Source organism: Arachis hypogaea, chromosome 2 (genome assembly GCF_003086295.3).
Source record: "Arachis hypogaea cultivar Tifrunner chromosome 2, arahy.Tifrunner.gnm2.J5K5, whole genome shotgun sequence".
Classification (NCBI taxonomy): domain Eukaryota; kingdom Viridiplantae; phylum Streptophyta; class Magnoliopsida; order Fabales; family Fabaceae; genus Arachis; species Arachis hypogaea.
Window position 1 is genome coordinate 32,211,884 of NC_092037.1, and position 13,427 is coordinate 32,225,310.

Sequence of the window (13,427 nt, forward strand, 5' to 3'; positions counted from 1 at the left end):
AGATTTGAAAGGTCAATGATTCAATGCTTAGTGAATTCCAAAATCAACTTAAGTTTTTGGGATGAGTGATTTTATGAATGGTTATTCTAGATAGTATATGTGATGTTTATTTTATTCATGGACCAAAGATTTAGCCCATTATACACATTGTACACTTAGGCCATTGGCTGGTTAGCACTCCCCAAAATATATTCCTCTTTCTCATCTTTATCTCATTCAGCAGAACCAAGGGCCCCGTCGCCGTTTCCGCGAGTCTCCGGGTAAATTTCATTTCATTTTATTTGCTTCAATTAGGGAAAAAAGCAGTGTATTGAAAATAAGTTCCTGATTCCTGTGTTGATTTTGGTCTCTCTTTAAGCCAGCACTGCAAGTGATCCAACTGCAAATGGTTGATATACCCTAGAGGCATTTCTTCATAAACAATAGTGTAAACAAGATGTGTAACTACTGTCAAGATTAGATAATGACAAAGTAGGAAGGTTTATTTGACAGAATGAAATATCAAAGAATTGGAACTATGCCTCATTCAAATTTTGAAATTGGCCAGGCAAGTAAAGGTAATTCACTGGATGAATAAGAAGCACGATTAACAGAAAATACATGAAAACAAATAGTAGTAAGGCAAACACCCTAGCTAAATGCATGATTTTAATCTTATATAGTTGAACATTAAATGCTTTCCAGTATTACTGTTTACTAGTGTATTGCAATAACTGAGTGAGCTGTGTCCAATTTTCCTCATGAAGTGATAGAAGAACTGCTAGTGATCATATAAACAGTTTCTGTCTAGCTAGCTAGTTTGCACGATTGATTAGTTGCAAGGAATCATCATGTCTTTGTATATATGCAGTGGCCAAGATACTTGTTCAATTATAGTGGAGAAAAGTGTGTGTGTGTGTGTGTGTGTAGCAATTTAGACACCAAAATCAATTACAGACTGAGAATAGACTTTGCCTAACCGACCAAGATCTAAACATATGCATGCTGTTCTGGTTGCGTATCCTTTGCTATCATGTATGAAAAATAATAATTTCTTGTATATTAGAGATTTCAAAAAAGGAAAAAAAAACATAGTGTACATTATGGAAACTGAAGAAACAATTCTGCTTCATCTTCCATTAGTTAATACTCCATTCTTCCTAATATCAGAATGTATTATGCTGTTATTTCTTTATTTTTGAGGTCATTCTTGTCAAGATTGTCTTTTCTAAGTAATTTGAAGGCCTTCTTTCTTTGCGTTTTGTTTCTTTTCAGTATGTTAACATTGCGTATTCAATTTGTTGATTTGTGACAGGTCATAATCTGAAAAAATGCTCTAAACACTACAAAAAGAAAAAGAAAAAACAAACAGAAAAAGAAAAACTATGGCTGCGACTCTCCTGACACCAAACACGGCTTTACAACTTCCCCATTCCAAACCCCAAAGTCCGACAACGAACTTTTGCAGCCTCAAACCACCCAAACACATAATAAAACCTGTAAACACTCAACACAACTACCACTCCTCTCTCTGCCTCTGCCAAACTGTTGACGCACTCACGGATGAGCACTCCAAAGGTCTCCACGTGGCATCCCGCATCTACGAAGACCTCCTCCAGTGTTCCATCGACCAGCGAGCTCTTCCTCTTGGCCTTCAACTTCACGCTCAAGTGATTAAAAACGGTTATTATTACACTGATGGGAAGAAAGAGTACATTGAGACGAAGCTGGTGATTCTCTACACAAAATGCGGTTCCGTCGAGGCAGCCAACGGTGTCTTTCATAGGATGCAGAAACAGAACATCTTTTCTTGGGCTGCAATCATTGGGATGCACTCTCGAAATGGTAGTTGCGAGGAGGCTCTGCACTGTTATGTTCAGATGCTAGAAAGTGGGTTCCTCCCAGATAACTTTGTTGTCCCGAATGCATTGAAGGCTTGCAGTGTTCTTGGCTGGGTCAGGTTTGGGAGGGGTGTTCATGGGCTTGCTACAAAGATGATGGGTTTTGATGGGTGTGCCTTTGTTGCGAGTAGCCTAGTTGACATGTATGGGAAATGCAGGGTTTTAGAGGATGCACAAAAGGTGTTTGATTCTATGCTTGAGAAGAATGTTATTGCTTGGAACTCAATGGTTGCGGTTTATATGCAGAATGGGATGAACCGCGAAGCAATTGGACTATTTCAGAAGATGATGTTGGACGGTGTTGAACCAACCCTGGTTTCTTTGGTGGGTTTCCTTTCGGCCTGTGCCAATTTGGAGGCCGTCGAGGAAGGAAGACAAGGACATGCACTTGCTATTTTAGGAGGATTTGAGTTAGAGAGCATTTTGGGTAGCACTGTGGTGAACTTCTATTTTAAGGTGGGTTTGGTTGAGGAGGCTGAGCTTGTGTTTAGACGAATGGTTGTAAAAGATGTGGTCACATGGAATTTGATTATATCTAGTTATGTAAGATGTGGGGAGGTTGAGAAGGCAATTGAGATGTGCCATATGATGACAGAAGAAAATTTGAGGTTTGATTGTAAGACGCTCTCATCTTTATTGCACATTGCTGCGGATACAAGAGATGTAGGACTTGGTATGGAGGCACACGGGCATTGCATTAAGTGTAGCTTCGATTTTGATGTGGTTATTACAAGCGGCATCATGGACATGTATGCAAAATGTGGGAGAATTGATTATGCAAGACGAGTTTTCGGTGTTGCCAGAGAAAAGGATATTGTGGTGTGGAATACAATATTGGCAGCGTATGCAGAGTTAGGTCTGAGTGATGAGGCTTCTAACTTGTTCTTTCAAATGCAGCAGGAGAACACCCTACCAAATGTGGTTTCATGGAATTCTGTGATCTTCAGTTTCTTCCAAAGTGGTGAAGTTGTTGAGGCACAAAATATGTTATCAGAAATGTACTACTCAGGTGTTAAGCCTAACATGATCACCTGGACAACTGTTATATCTGGTTTCGCTAAGAATGGTTGTGGTTATGAAGCTTTTCAGGCTTTCCGGAAAATGCAGGAAGCAGGAATGAAACCTAACAGCATAAGCATAACTTCTGCACTCTTAGCATGCAAAAGTATGGCATTGCTAAAATATGGAAAGGCAATACATGGGTATGTAATGAGGAGTGGCATGTTTCTCTCTCTTCATATCACAACCTCTATAATAGACATGTATGCAAAATGTGGAAATTTGGAATATGCAGTATGTGTTTTCACTCTGTGTTCCAGAAAACAAATTGCTGTCTACAATGCAATGATATCTGCCTATGCATCACATGGTCAAGCTATGGAAGCACTTACTCTTTTTAAACAATTGGAGAAAGAATGTATGGTACCAGATCACATAACTATTACAAGTGTCTTATCAGCATGCAGCCATGCAGGATTGGTGAATGAAGCTTTAGGTGTTTTCAAATATATGGTCTCTGGACTTCATATGCAGCCAAATGAGGAACATTTTGGCTGCTTAATTAAACTGCTTGCTGATGATGGCCAATGGGATGAAGCTTTTAGGGTTATTTTAACAATGGCAACCTATCCAGATGCACATATGTTAGGATCTTTGCTTACAGCTTGTGGACAACACCAGGAGACCGAACTTGCAGCTCGTATAGCAAAGTGGTTACTGAATTTGGAGCCGGAAAATGCAGGTAATTATGTGGCTCTTTCAAATGTCTATGCAGCTGAAGCAAGATGGGATAAAGTATCGATTGTAAGGCGCCTAATGAAAGAGAAGGGCCTAAGAAAAATTCCTGGATGTAGCTGGATTGAAGTTGGACAAGAACTTCATGTGTTTACTGCTGGTGATAGATCGCACCCTGAAAATGATGAAATTTATATCCTATTGAATTTGCTGGGATTGGAAATTCAGTCTACAAAGTATGACCCGTATAATACTGAGGCAATATCCTCCACTTGACCACATTGGATATTTAAAGTGACTATCGTATTACAAAATTCATTTGGAAGAAAGAAACTTGTGTTAAATGTTATCGGATGGTACCAGAGAACCTAGAACAAAGAGGTAGCCTCGTGATAGTCATCTGCTTTTGCTGTCACTGTTGCTGCCTGCGTCTTTCCGATTCACCGCTTCTCCTCTCGCCACTTCCTGCATTGTCTTGTCTCCTCTTGCTGTCGCTCTGCTGTTCTGCTTCTTCTCAGGTATTGTCTTGTTTCCCAAATCAATGTCCTGTTTTACGGTTGGTTTGAATATATTTTGGTTTGTGTACTGGAACTTTTGCTCGTTGCCCCATTTGTGTCTTACTTTTTAGTGATCTTGCTGTTATGGTTGCTCTTTGTTTATGGCTTGGAGTATATACTTTGTCGAACCTTGCTTGAGTGGCGATAATTTAGGATATTGTTGCTTTGGAGTTTCGGTATATTATTGTAATAGGTATTGAGTGAATTGACTATATTAGAAAAATATTGTTTTGCATCTTGCATGGAAGTTGCTTCACGGTTGGGAAGGAAGTCATTGACCTTTCAAAATAATGGCAATGAATCAACTGTTAGCTATAATCTACCTCGGGATTTTCTTTGACATGGTTTATGGGGGTTAATAATACTTTTACTGCCCAAAAGGCTTCAATTGTGAAAGTTAACTTTGTCGTTTGTTTATTTATTTGTGTTCCATAGAGGCCTAGTTTGTGGTGCATTGGCATTTTTAATGTATCAACTTTTTGAATGCCCATATTCTTCTTTCTTTCTTTCTTTCTTTCTTTCTTTTTCATGATCATAATATTAATATTTTCATCAAATCCACATATAAGCATTTCACTTGAACCATGCATATTCATTAATTAGACATTTTGTTAGCAATTCGTCAACCTGCATAGGTGCCATCATTTTCTTAGGCCGTAAACTTGTAGAACAAAATATCATTTTAGATAAAGTCAAAAAGCATATGGGAGCACTTCTAACATGATTAAGATAAAGATATGGTAATCAAACTTTTGCTTTATGTTGAAATGATTACAATCACCAATGTACAATTCGATGTAGCTGATGTATCCTCATTGACTATGATGGCAATAATGGATGCTGCTGCTTCTGTTATATCTTAAAAATTTAGTGATGCATCAAAATCAATACATTTGCTTTGATTCAAAGAATGGGTCCCAAACAATGGAAGAATTGAACTGGTGCCTGCCTGCTGGCTTAGCATATATTAGTTTGATTTGGACGGGGGTGTATGTTTTCCATAGTTGTAGGCATCATATGTTTTAGAAGTTTTGCTATTTTAAATTCATCATATCACTCGACTTAATAGTTTAAATTGATTAAGAACAATATAATGAGGGACAGAATGCTCTTAAGACTTATTGTTTTCTCTTTTTCAGATTTTATTTTTGGTACACATGGACATGGACTGCTCTTTTTTGACGAACATAGTACATTGCAATGCCAATTAAAGGCAGTATATGTATTTAGCAGCAGCTTCTAGGTAATACATACAAAATAAGATGACTATAATAACTATATTATATATTGAGTATTTACTTATCTTATAGTAATTATCCTCATGCCATAATGTTTTGCTTTGATTCTCCCTTTGCTTTTGATTTTGATGTTGTACCTAATAAGACATTGGTTCTTCACTATTTTGACAGCATGATCCCAAATAGAAGATGAGAGTTGTTGCCTGCTTGATAACTAGATAGTAGAATTATTGTTGTGTTCTGAATCTGATTATTATGTCAGGTTAATCCACACATTGAAGCAATGGTGGAATTGTTAAAGAGACAATACTTTGTAATAGTTGAGATGGTGGGTATGGCTAGGAGTGGCTTTGTTAGTACGATAAAGATAAAATGATTTTGGTGGAGTAACAAATTTCCAATGAATGGTAGAATGTAAATTCTCAACTTTTCGTAAGTACAAGTGCATATGTCTTAGCTTTTTAATATTTATTGTTTACTTATTTTTTTTTTTTAATTTCAGTCCCATCCTAATGGTAATGGCATATGCAACAAACTCTTTCCACATTTTGGAGAGTTGAGAGTAGCATTTGGTAGAGATAGCTCTAGCAGTTGCTATATGGAGGCTAAGCGCCAAGCAGACTTGACTGACTTGCTACTTGGATGCTAAGCGCAAAGCAAACTTGACTGACTTGCAAGTGAGTGGAAACATCCATACAAATTTGGATGAAATTGAAATTGAATATGAAGCTGATTCTCAAGTACGTATGCAATTTATTTAAATGTGTTTGGTTATTTATGCTAATATTGATTTCATTTTATGGTTTTATGATTCTCCTAGTACTATATGCTCCTTGTTCTATATGATTCTCAAGTCCATAGTAGTGCATATACTAAGATTATAATTAAATTGATAACATATCTAAATGATTGGTTTAGCAAAGTTTACGCGAAGATAAATGATCTAGATCATAGATTAGGATGTGATGGGTCTTAAGTCTTGTCTTACATCTTACATATTATATAGGCATAAACAAGAATTTAAACTAACAAAGCTTAACATACAAGAAACCTAAATTGCAAGAAATTAGATCAAAACAACTAAAGATAATTAAAGCAAGAATCGAGTAAATGAGATTTGGGTTTTCAAATATAAGTTGGAAAAGAACTCTTGGCTAAGGTATGGGGATCAGGATCACAATCCTTGTCTAATAACTATATAATGACAATGTGAGGAATCAATCTCATTAAATCTACTTCTATAATTCGAGTAAGTCAAATAGTTATATGCAATATCATCCCATAAGTCCTAGTTTACCTATCAATTAGTTTAGTAGAAAACTAGTGTCAATAGAATTGAATTGACTAAAATAGACTTTCAAATCATCAATTCAATTAGATCCAATTACTCAAGGTCATTTAATCCTTTAACTTAGAACAAGAGTATAGAAAACTACTCCATAACTAGGAAAAATATTTTGTCAAACACTTGGTGTGCAATAGTTAAAGGCATGACTAAATTGCAAAATTAAATGAAAATTAAAGCTACTCACTAACAATTATCAACAATGGCAACTCAAATAAAGCTTATGAAACATAAAGACGTCAATGCATTAATGGAAATTCAAGGTTAACAAAATCCGCAAATATTCAAACTAGGATTTTAAGCAACAATAAGAAAAAAAAACTTAAACGGCCCCTGACAATTACCTCGAAAGACAACAAGTTCTCAACAAAAAAAATACCCTTATCGGCTCTTGATCTTTATTTTTATGGGACTGATTAGTCACTATGTCAATGTTTTTTTTTGGCACAGTGACTAATCAGTTCCATAAAAGTAAAGATCAGGGGCCGGGAAGAGTATGTTTTTTGTTTGGGGACCTCGTAGTCTTTTCGAAATAATTGTTAGGGGTCGTGTTGGGTATTCACTCATAAGAAAATATTAACAAGCGGCTATGTAAATGCAAGAATAACAACTACTAATTTAAGAAAAAAAAAACTGAAATTAAACAAGATCCAAGTCGAATTGCACTAACAAAAATATGAAGAACCTACGAAAAACCTAGACAGAAGATAGAGTTTCTCTCTCTAGAAAACAAGAACCAAAAAACTAGCTAATTACTATCTAATTGGGTGTGTTATGGCTTGGGTTGCTTTTTGGTTGACCCATATCCATTCTCCTCAATTGGCTTCAGATTAGGCTTGAAAATGGGTCCAAAACCCTCAGAAATCGTTAGTCACGTGTTCTCTTTAATGAGGCACGTTTTGATTGACTTGCGTACGCGACCACACACTCGCGTATGCAGGACCAGCAAAACTTCAAGCTCCCAATTTCTTCATGATTCCTCACTCTAGCATGCTATCCTTTTCATTTTTTCATGCCATTCTTACTCTATACAACGGAAACACTTGAGCACACATGTCAAGGCACCAAATGGAATGAAATAGTGAAATGAATCAATCAATTTAAGCTTCAAATAGCATACATTTATCATTCAATCACAAATAGGAGGAATTCTTAAAAACATGCAAAATTCAGTGAATAAATGCGAGATAAGTTGATAAAACCACTCAATTCAATACAAGATAAACTACAAAATTGTGGTTTATCAACCTCTCTGATGACTGCGCATCATCATTATGTTATGTTTTTCTATGCTTTTTCATTTCAAAGTTTAATTTATTTTACTTAATTATTGAGTATTTTTATGCTTAAGTTGTATATTGTTTTGATTTCTTTAAATTGTTTAACTTTGTAGAAAATGATGGAAAAAGAAGCAAAAAGCACAAAAGAAGCAAAGGAAGCTGGTGTACCACTTGGTGCTCTAGACGTGGCACGCCAAGCTTATGAAACAGAAAGGGTGCTCAACACTACACAATGGGCATGGCACGCCAATTATATTTTTCAGAGAAGGAAGGAAGTTGCATCACTATGGGCGTGCCACTTGATGCTACGGGCGTGGCACGCCAAATTTGTGAAGTCAAAATCTCAAAGAGAGCGTGTCACTTGGTATTTTGGGTGTGGCACGCCAGGCTTTGGTTCCAGAGAAGTGATTTTGTCCAGCACTATGGGCGTGGCACGCCGGGGCATATGTCAGTCTGACCTTCTCTCATTCAAATGAAGATATCTTGAGCTACACAACTCCAAATGAGGCGATTTTAGTGCCATAAGAAAGTAGACATCCAGAGCTTTTCAACCATATATAACACTTTATAATGGACATTGGAATTGAGGAAGATATTGACACCGAAAACACAAGGAGCACAACACGTTCCTGCAGAGTTACCAGCCTGACCTCTTCATCTTTAAAGGAACATAACTTAAGTTGTAGAGGTCCAAATGATGTGATTTTGGTGGCGTTGAAAAGCTGACATTTAGAGCTTTCTAACGATATATAATACTCTATAGTGGACATTAAATATGGAGGTAAAAAAGGCCATTATTTCAGCGTTGCAAACCTGGGCGTGGCACGCCAGCTCGAGGGCGTGGCATGCCAATTCCTTTCCTAAAATGCGCATGGCACGCTAGGTCTTGGGTGTGGCATGCCAGTTCTAATGGCCAGAGAGAAAGATTTAGTGCATTATTGAAGGCGTGGCACGCCAGTTTTACAACCAGGGGGCGTGGCACGCCAAGAATGGGCGTGGCACACCGGGGTATTTGACATATTGACTTTTTCACCTTCAAATGGGTATCCGCGCAGTACCACACAATGAAGTTGATGGCAAAGCGCGAAGAGCGGCCAATAAGACAGGATAACTTGAGCTACAGATGTCCAAATGAGTTGATTCTAGTGGCGTTAGAAAACTGACATCTAGGGCTTTCTAACAATATATAATACTTTATACTGGACATTCAATTTGAGACCCAAACAACTCCATACTTTCAACGTTGCAAAGTGGGTCACAATCCAAAGAGCAAATTCTATTGGGCGTGGCACTTGAACCCACACGCCAACTTTTCCTTGCAGCGCCCAACCTTCAACCAAGCCCACTCCAACTCTCATTCAAGCCACAATTGTCAACCAATCAAGGCCATCAGAAGCATCTAGAATAGTTCAATTTTCATTTCATTGTAATTTGCTTTTAATTTTATTTAAGTTTGTAATTAGGAGAGTCTATATAAATGCCTTAGTTTCATAGAAATGGGAACATTTTCTGCTAGGGAGAGGTCTTCGGACTCCCTCTTCTCACCCTTCTCTCCTCTTCCACTTTCTTACCTGTAAATATTTTAGTTATAAGTCAATAACTCTTTTTATCGGAAAAGAGAGTTTTATTGTTTTTCAATGGATTAGATTGTTATTCTTCTTTTTCTCTTCATCTTTTCTTTGATTTGCTTGAAGGATTTTCGTTTTTTATGTTAGCATTCAATTATCTTGGAAAAGAGATTGAATGTATTTGGGTTTTATATGAACCTTGGAAGAGGAATTATAAAACTATGTTTGAAATTCCTTCTCACACTTAAGTAGATTTGGGTTTTGGGTTGGATATTGTGACATTTAATCTACTAACTACTTGGGTCTATGAGGATGTGTGGTATAATCAGGGAACAAGCTTCATCTTCTCTCATGAGCAACTAGACCAATAAATTGGCTATTGATCAAGACTGGGGAGATTGAGTTACCAAGAAATTGGGAATCAATCACTCATGATTGTCAAGAGGCCAATAAGTTGCATGATTGAAGATGAGACGAAACCAATTAATCTGGAGAATGCAATATCTCTTGATCTCGATGTTTATTTTATTTTTCTTTCTTTTATTTACTTTATGGTTATTTACATTTTCTGCACTTTACATTTCCAGCACTTTACTTTCTTGTACTTTACATTTATGCCATTTATTTTCTTGCACTTTATTGATTTCCTTTACTTTCAAACAGTTTACATTTCTTGTTGCTCATCATCCAATTATGTTAGTCTAACTAGAATAATCAAATAGCAATTGATTGCTTAATCTTTTAATCCTCGTGGGATCGACCTCACTCTTTGTGAGTTATTACATGACAACAATTCGGTATACTTGTTGAAAGAATTTTTGTAGTGATACATTAATTCCATGATCAAGTTTTATCGCCATTGTCGGGGATTAATTGTGATTAATAAACTATCGGTCAGTTGATTACCTAGATTAGACATTTTTTCTTTTGTTTTTGTTCATTTGATCTCTTTTGTTTCTTTATTTCCTTTTACTAACTAACTGTTTGTGACATTCTCACTAAGAATTTTTCATTTGTGACAAGGAAAATTCCAATTTCTTTTGGTGATTGTGTTAGTTACAAAGAATTTGCAAGAAAAAATGGAGTATCCATCATATTTTGGTCAATCAAATTTCATGAAAAATTTTTCACCACCACAAAAAGATCCACGTTATTATACTCATGGTGGGTGGGAGTATCGCGAACATGAAATGGGGTGCTTCCTAGGGCCACAAAATGGTCCATATTTTGATGAGTGTAATCACTACTCATGTTGTGGCTGGGAAGCTCAAAATCAAAGAGATTTCACTCATTCATACCCCATTCATCAAGAGCCATTACCTCTTAATTATCCAAAACCTCACCTCTTAGTTTTACATGTCCAAATTCTTCATCACTTGAACATGTCTCAGCACAAAATTTCTTTCCAAATCCATACAATCTGTTTCATCATCGATAAAATTTATTCCACTACACACAAGATTCTTTTTACAGTCCTCAAAACTCATTCCATCATCCATAAAGCTGATACTACTTCCAGAACATGTAACTACAAAATAACCAATTCCATTCACATGCCAACTCTAACCAGCCTACACAACCTTCCTTAAACACCCAAAGATTCTCAAGGATTGAAGCCCTCCTTGAAAACAATAGAGAGAATATAAAAATCATTAGAGAGGGGGGAGAGAGGATGGATAGTAGTATGGAGGATTTCATCCAATGGTCTAAAAAATTTAGAGAGGAACAAGATATCACTTTCACGAACATTAAAGTGCATACAGACCAACTTGCTAATTACTTAGCAAAACCCACTAATACCTTTCCAAGTGACATTAAGAACGCCCCAAAGAAAGAATACAAGGCCATGGATGGAGTGGTGCTTAGCAAGGAGGATGAAGATCAATTTATAGGTGAATAGGAGGAATTGGAAAACAAGAAAAAGAGGTCCATATACCAAATGAGATTCCAATAAAAAAAGAGGAGGTTATGAGAGTATATAAGTGATGTGTGAGCATCTTCTCTGTCTTTTCCTAGTGAATTTGCACTTGAATTGCTAAGTTTAATCAAAATTTAATATATTTTAGCCACTATGAATACTACTTTGAGTTGTGTGCAATTCTGTTTATTTCAGGTAGCATTTTGGACAAATTTCACGGAGTTTAAATCAAGGCTAGATGATGAACGGATTTATGATGGTTAAGAATTTCATAAAAATAACCGCGTTGTAAATATAGTTTCTAAACCAACAGAGAATTTTTTCGTACAAAAGTTTTGGTTGTCACTAAAGCAAATCCAATAAAATTTATAATCGAAGTATTGAAACCTCGGGTCGTCTCTTAAGGAATTGCAGGGAAGTATGATTTATTATTGGTTATGGAAAAATGTATATTTTTGGGTTTTTTAAAATAAGGAACAAGTAATGTAAAATAACAAGGCATTAAAATAATAACTAATAAAGCTCTTGGCAGGTTTTGAGAACTGAAAATCCTGTCCTAGTTATCCTTATCACTGGTGATGAGAATTGTTCACTGCTCCCACTTAGTTAACCCTTACTAAATAAAGAAAAGTCAAGTGGATCAACCAATTTGATTCCTCAAGTCCTAGTCAACTCCTAAGGAAAGACTAGCTTTAGAGGGATCCAAACCAATCAGCAAATTTCAATTATCAATCACAAGGAGTTTGATAACTCAAGTGTCATCAATTACTCAACCGAAGCCAAGAGGGAAAAAATCCAAATTATTTATATCATAAATAGAATAAAACAATCATAAGTCTGAAATACCTCAAATTGCATTAAATATAATATTTAAATCTAACATCAAGAGTTCATAAATTAAAGTAATGGAATAAATAAAAATAAAAGAGAAACTAAAGTTAAAGAACATTGAACCTGGAATTGAGAAGAAATAGCCTAAAACTAATAGAAATCTTAAATCCTAAAAACTAAGAGAGAGGAGATAGCCTCTTTCTAGAAAACTACATTTAAAACTAAAATTGTGAATTATGAATGTTGTGTCTCTCCTCTCCTTAGAATGGATGCATTCTTCCACTTTATAGCCTATAATCTGTGTTTTCTGGACTTGGATTTGGGCCGAAAAAGGGTCCAAAAATCGCTAGGGATGTTTTCTGAAATTTTCTGCATGTGGTGTCCGTCACGCGTGTGCGTCATTTGGAAGTTTTTCTTGTCACGTGTATGCGTCAGTCACGCGTACGCGTCGCTCGTGCTTTGTGCTAAGCATGCGTTCGCATCGTCCACGCGTGCGCGTCACTTGGGTTCTGCGCGAGTCACGCGTCCGCATTGTCCATGCGTGTGCGTCGTTGCCATTTCTGTCAAAACTTCATTTTCGCGCGTTTCTTCCACTTTTGCATGTTTCCTTTCTGTTCTCTAAGTCATTCTTACCCTATAAAGCCTGAAAATACTCAACACACGGATCACAACATCGAATGGTAATAAAGGATAATTAAAATTAATAATTTTATGGTCTAGGAAACATTTTTTCACATATATTAAGGAATAAGAAAGGAATTGTAAAATCATGCAATTTATATGAATAAGTGAGCAAAGAGTTGATAAAAATCACTCAAATTAGCACAAGATAAACCATAAAATGATGATTTATCAATCTCCCCACACTTAAATATTAGCATGTCCTCATGCTAAGCTCAAGAGAAGCTAAAAGAATGAATGGGGAAAAGTAAGACTCATAAAATGCAATGCAATATAACCTATGTATATGAATGCAACTATATGCTAAGATGTTTTTATCTTCTTGGTTAAAAGTAAATAAGTTTTCCAAGACAAACATAAATCTGATTTTACCAATTCAAATCACATAATAAGAG

General features: G+C 36.2%; 1 protein-coding gene across 10 annotated transcripts; it reads left to right on the forward strand.

Moving 5' to 3' along the window:
- Positions 1-145: 145 nt before the first annotated feature.
- On the forward strand, positions 146-9,705 carry LOC112742381 (pentatricopeptide repeat-containing protein At5g55740, chloroplastic). Of its 10 annotated transcripts, none has more exons than XM_072216561.1 (7): positions 215-260; positions 363-557; positions 1,295-4,132; positions 5,311-5,414; positions 5,672-5,816; positions 5,912-6,149; positions 8,148-9,705. In XM_072216561.1, the coding sequence occupies exon 3, from the start codon at positions 1,365-1,367 to the stop codon at positions 3,888-3,890; it is 2,526 nt and encodes an 841-aa protein (XP_072072662.1). In that variant the 5' UTR covers positions 215-260; positions 363-557; positions 1,295-1,364; the 3' UTR covers positions 3,891-4,132; positions 5,311-5,414; positions 5,672-5,816; positions 5,912-6,149; positions 8,148-9,705. The 10 variants fall into 10 exon arrangements, with proteins under 10 accessions (XP_025647403.1, XP_025647409.1, XP_025647416.1 ...); XM_072216559.1 differs by having other exon boundaries at positions 219-260; positions 5,672-5,841; XM_025791618.3 differs by lacking the exon at positions 363-557 and having other exon boundaries at positions 146-260; positions 5,672-5,841.
- The last annotated feature ends 3,722 nt before the right edge of the window (positions 9,706-13,427 follow it).

Bases quoted from the DNA above. Each gene is read 5' to 3' on its own strand.
- LOC112742381 (XM_025791618.3), top strand. From the start codon at position 1,365: ATGGCTGCGACTCTCCTGACACCAAACACGGCTTTACAACTTCCCCAT.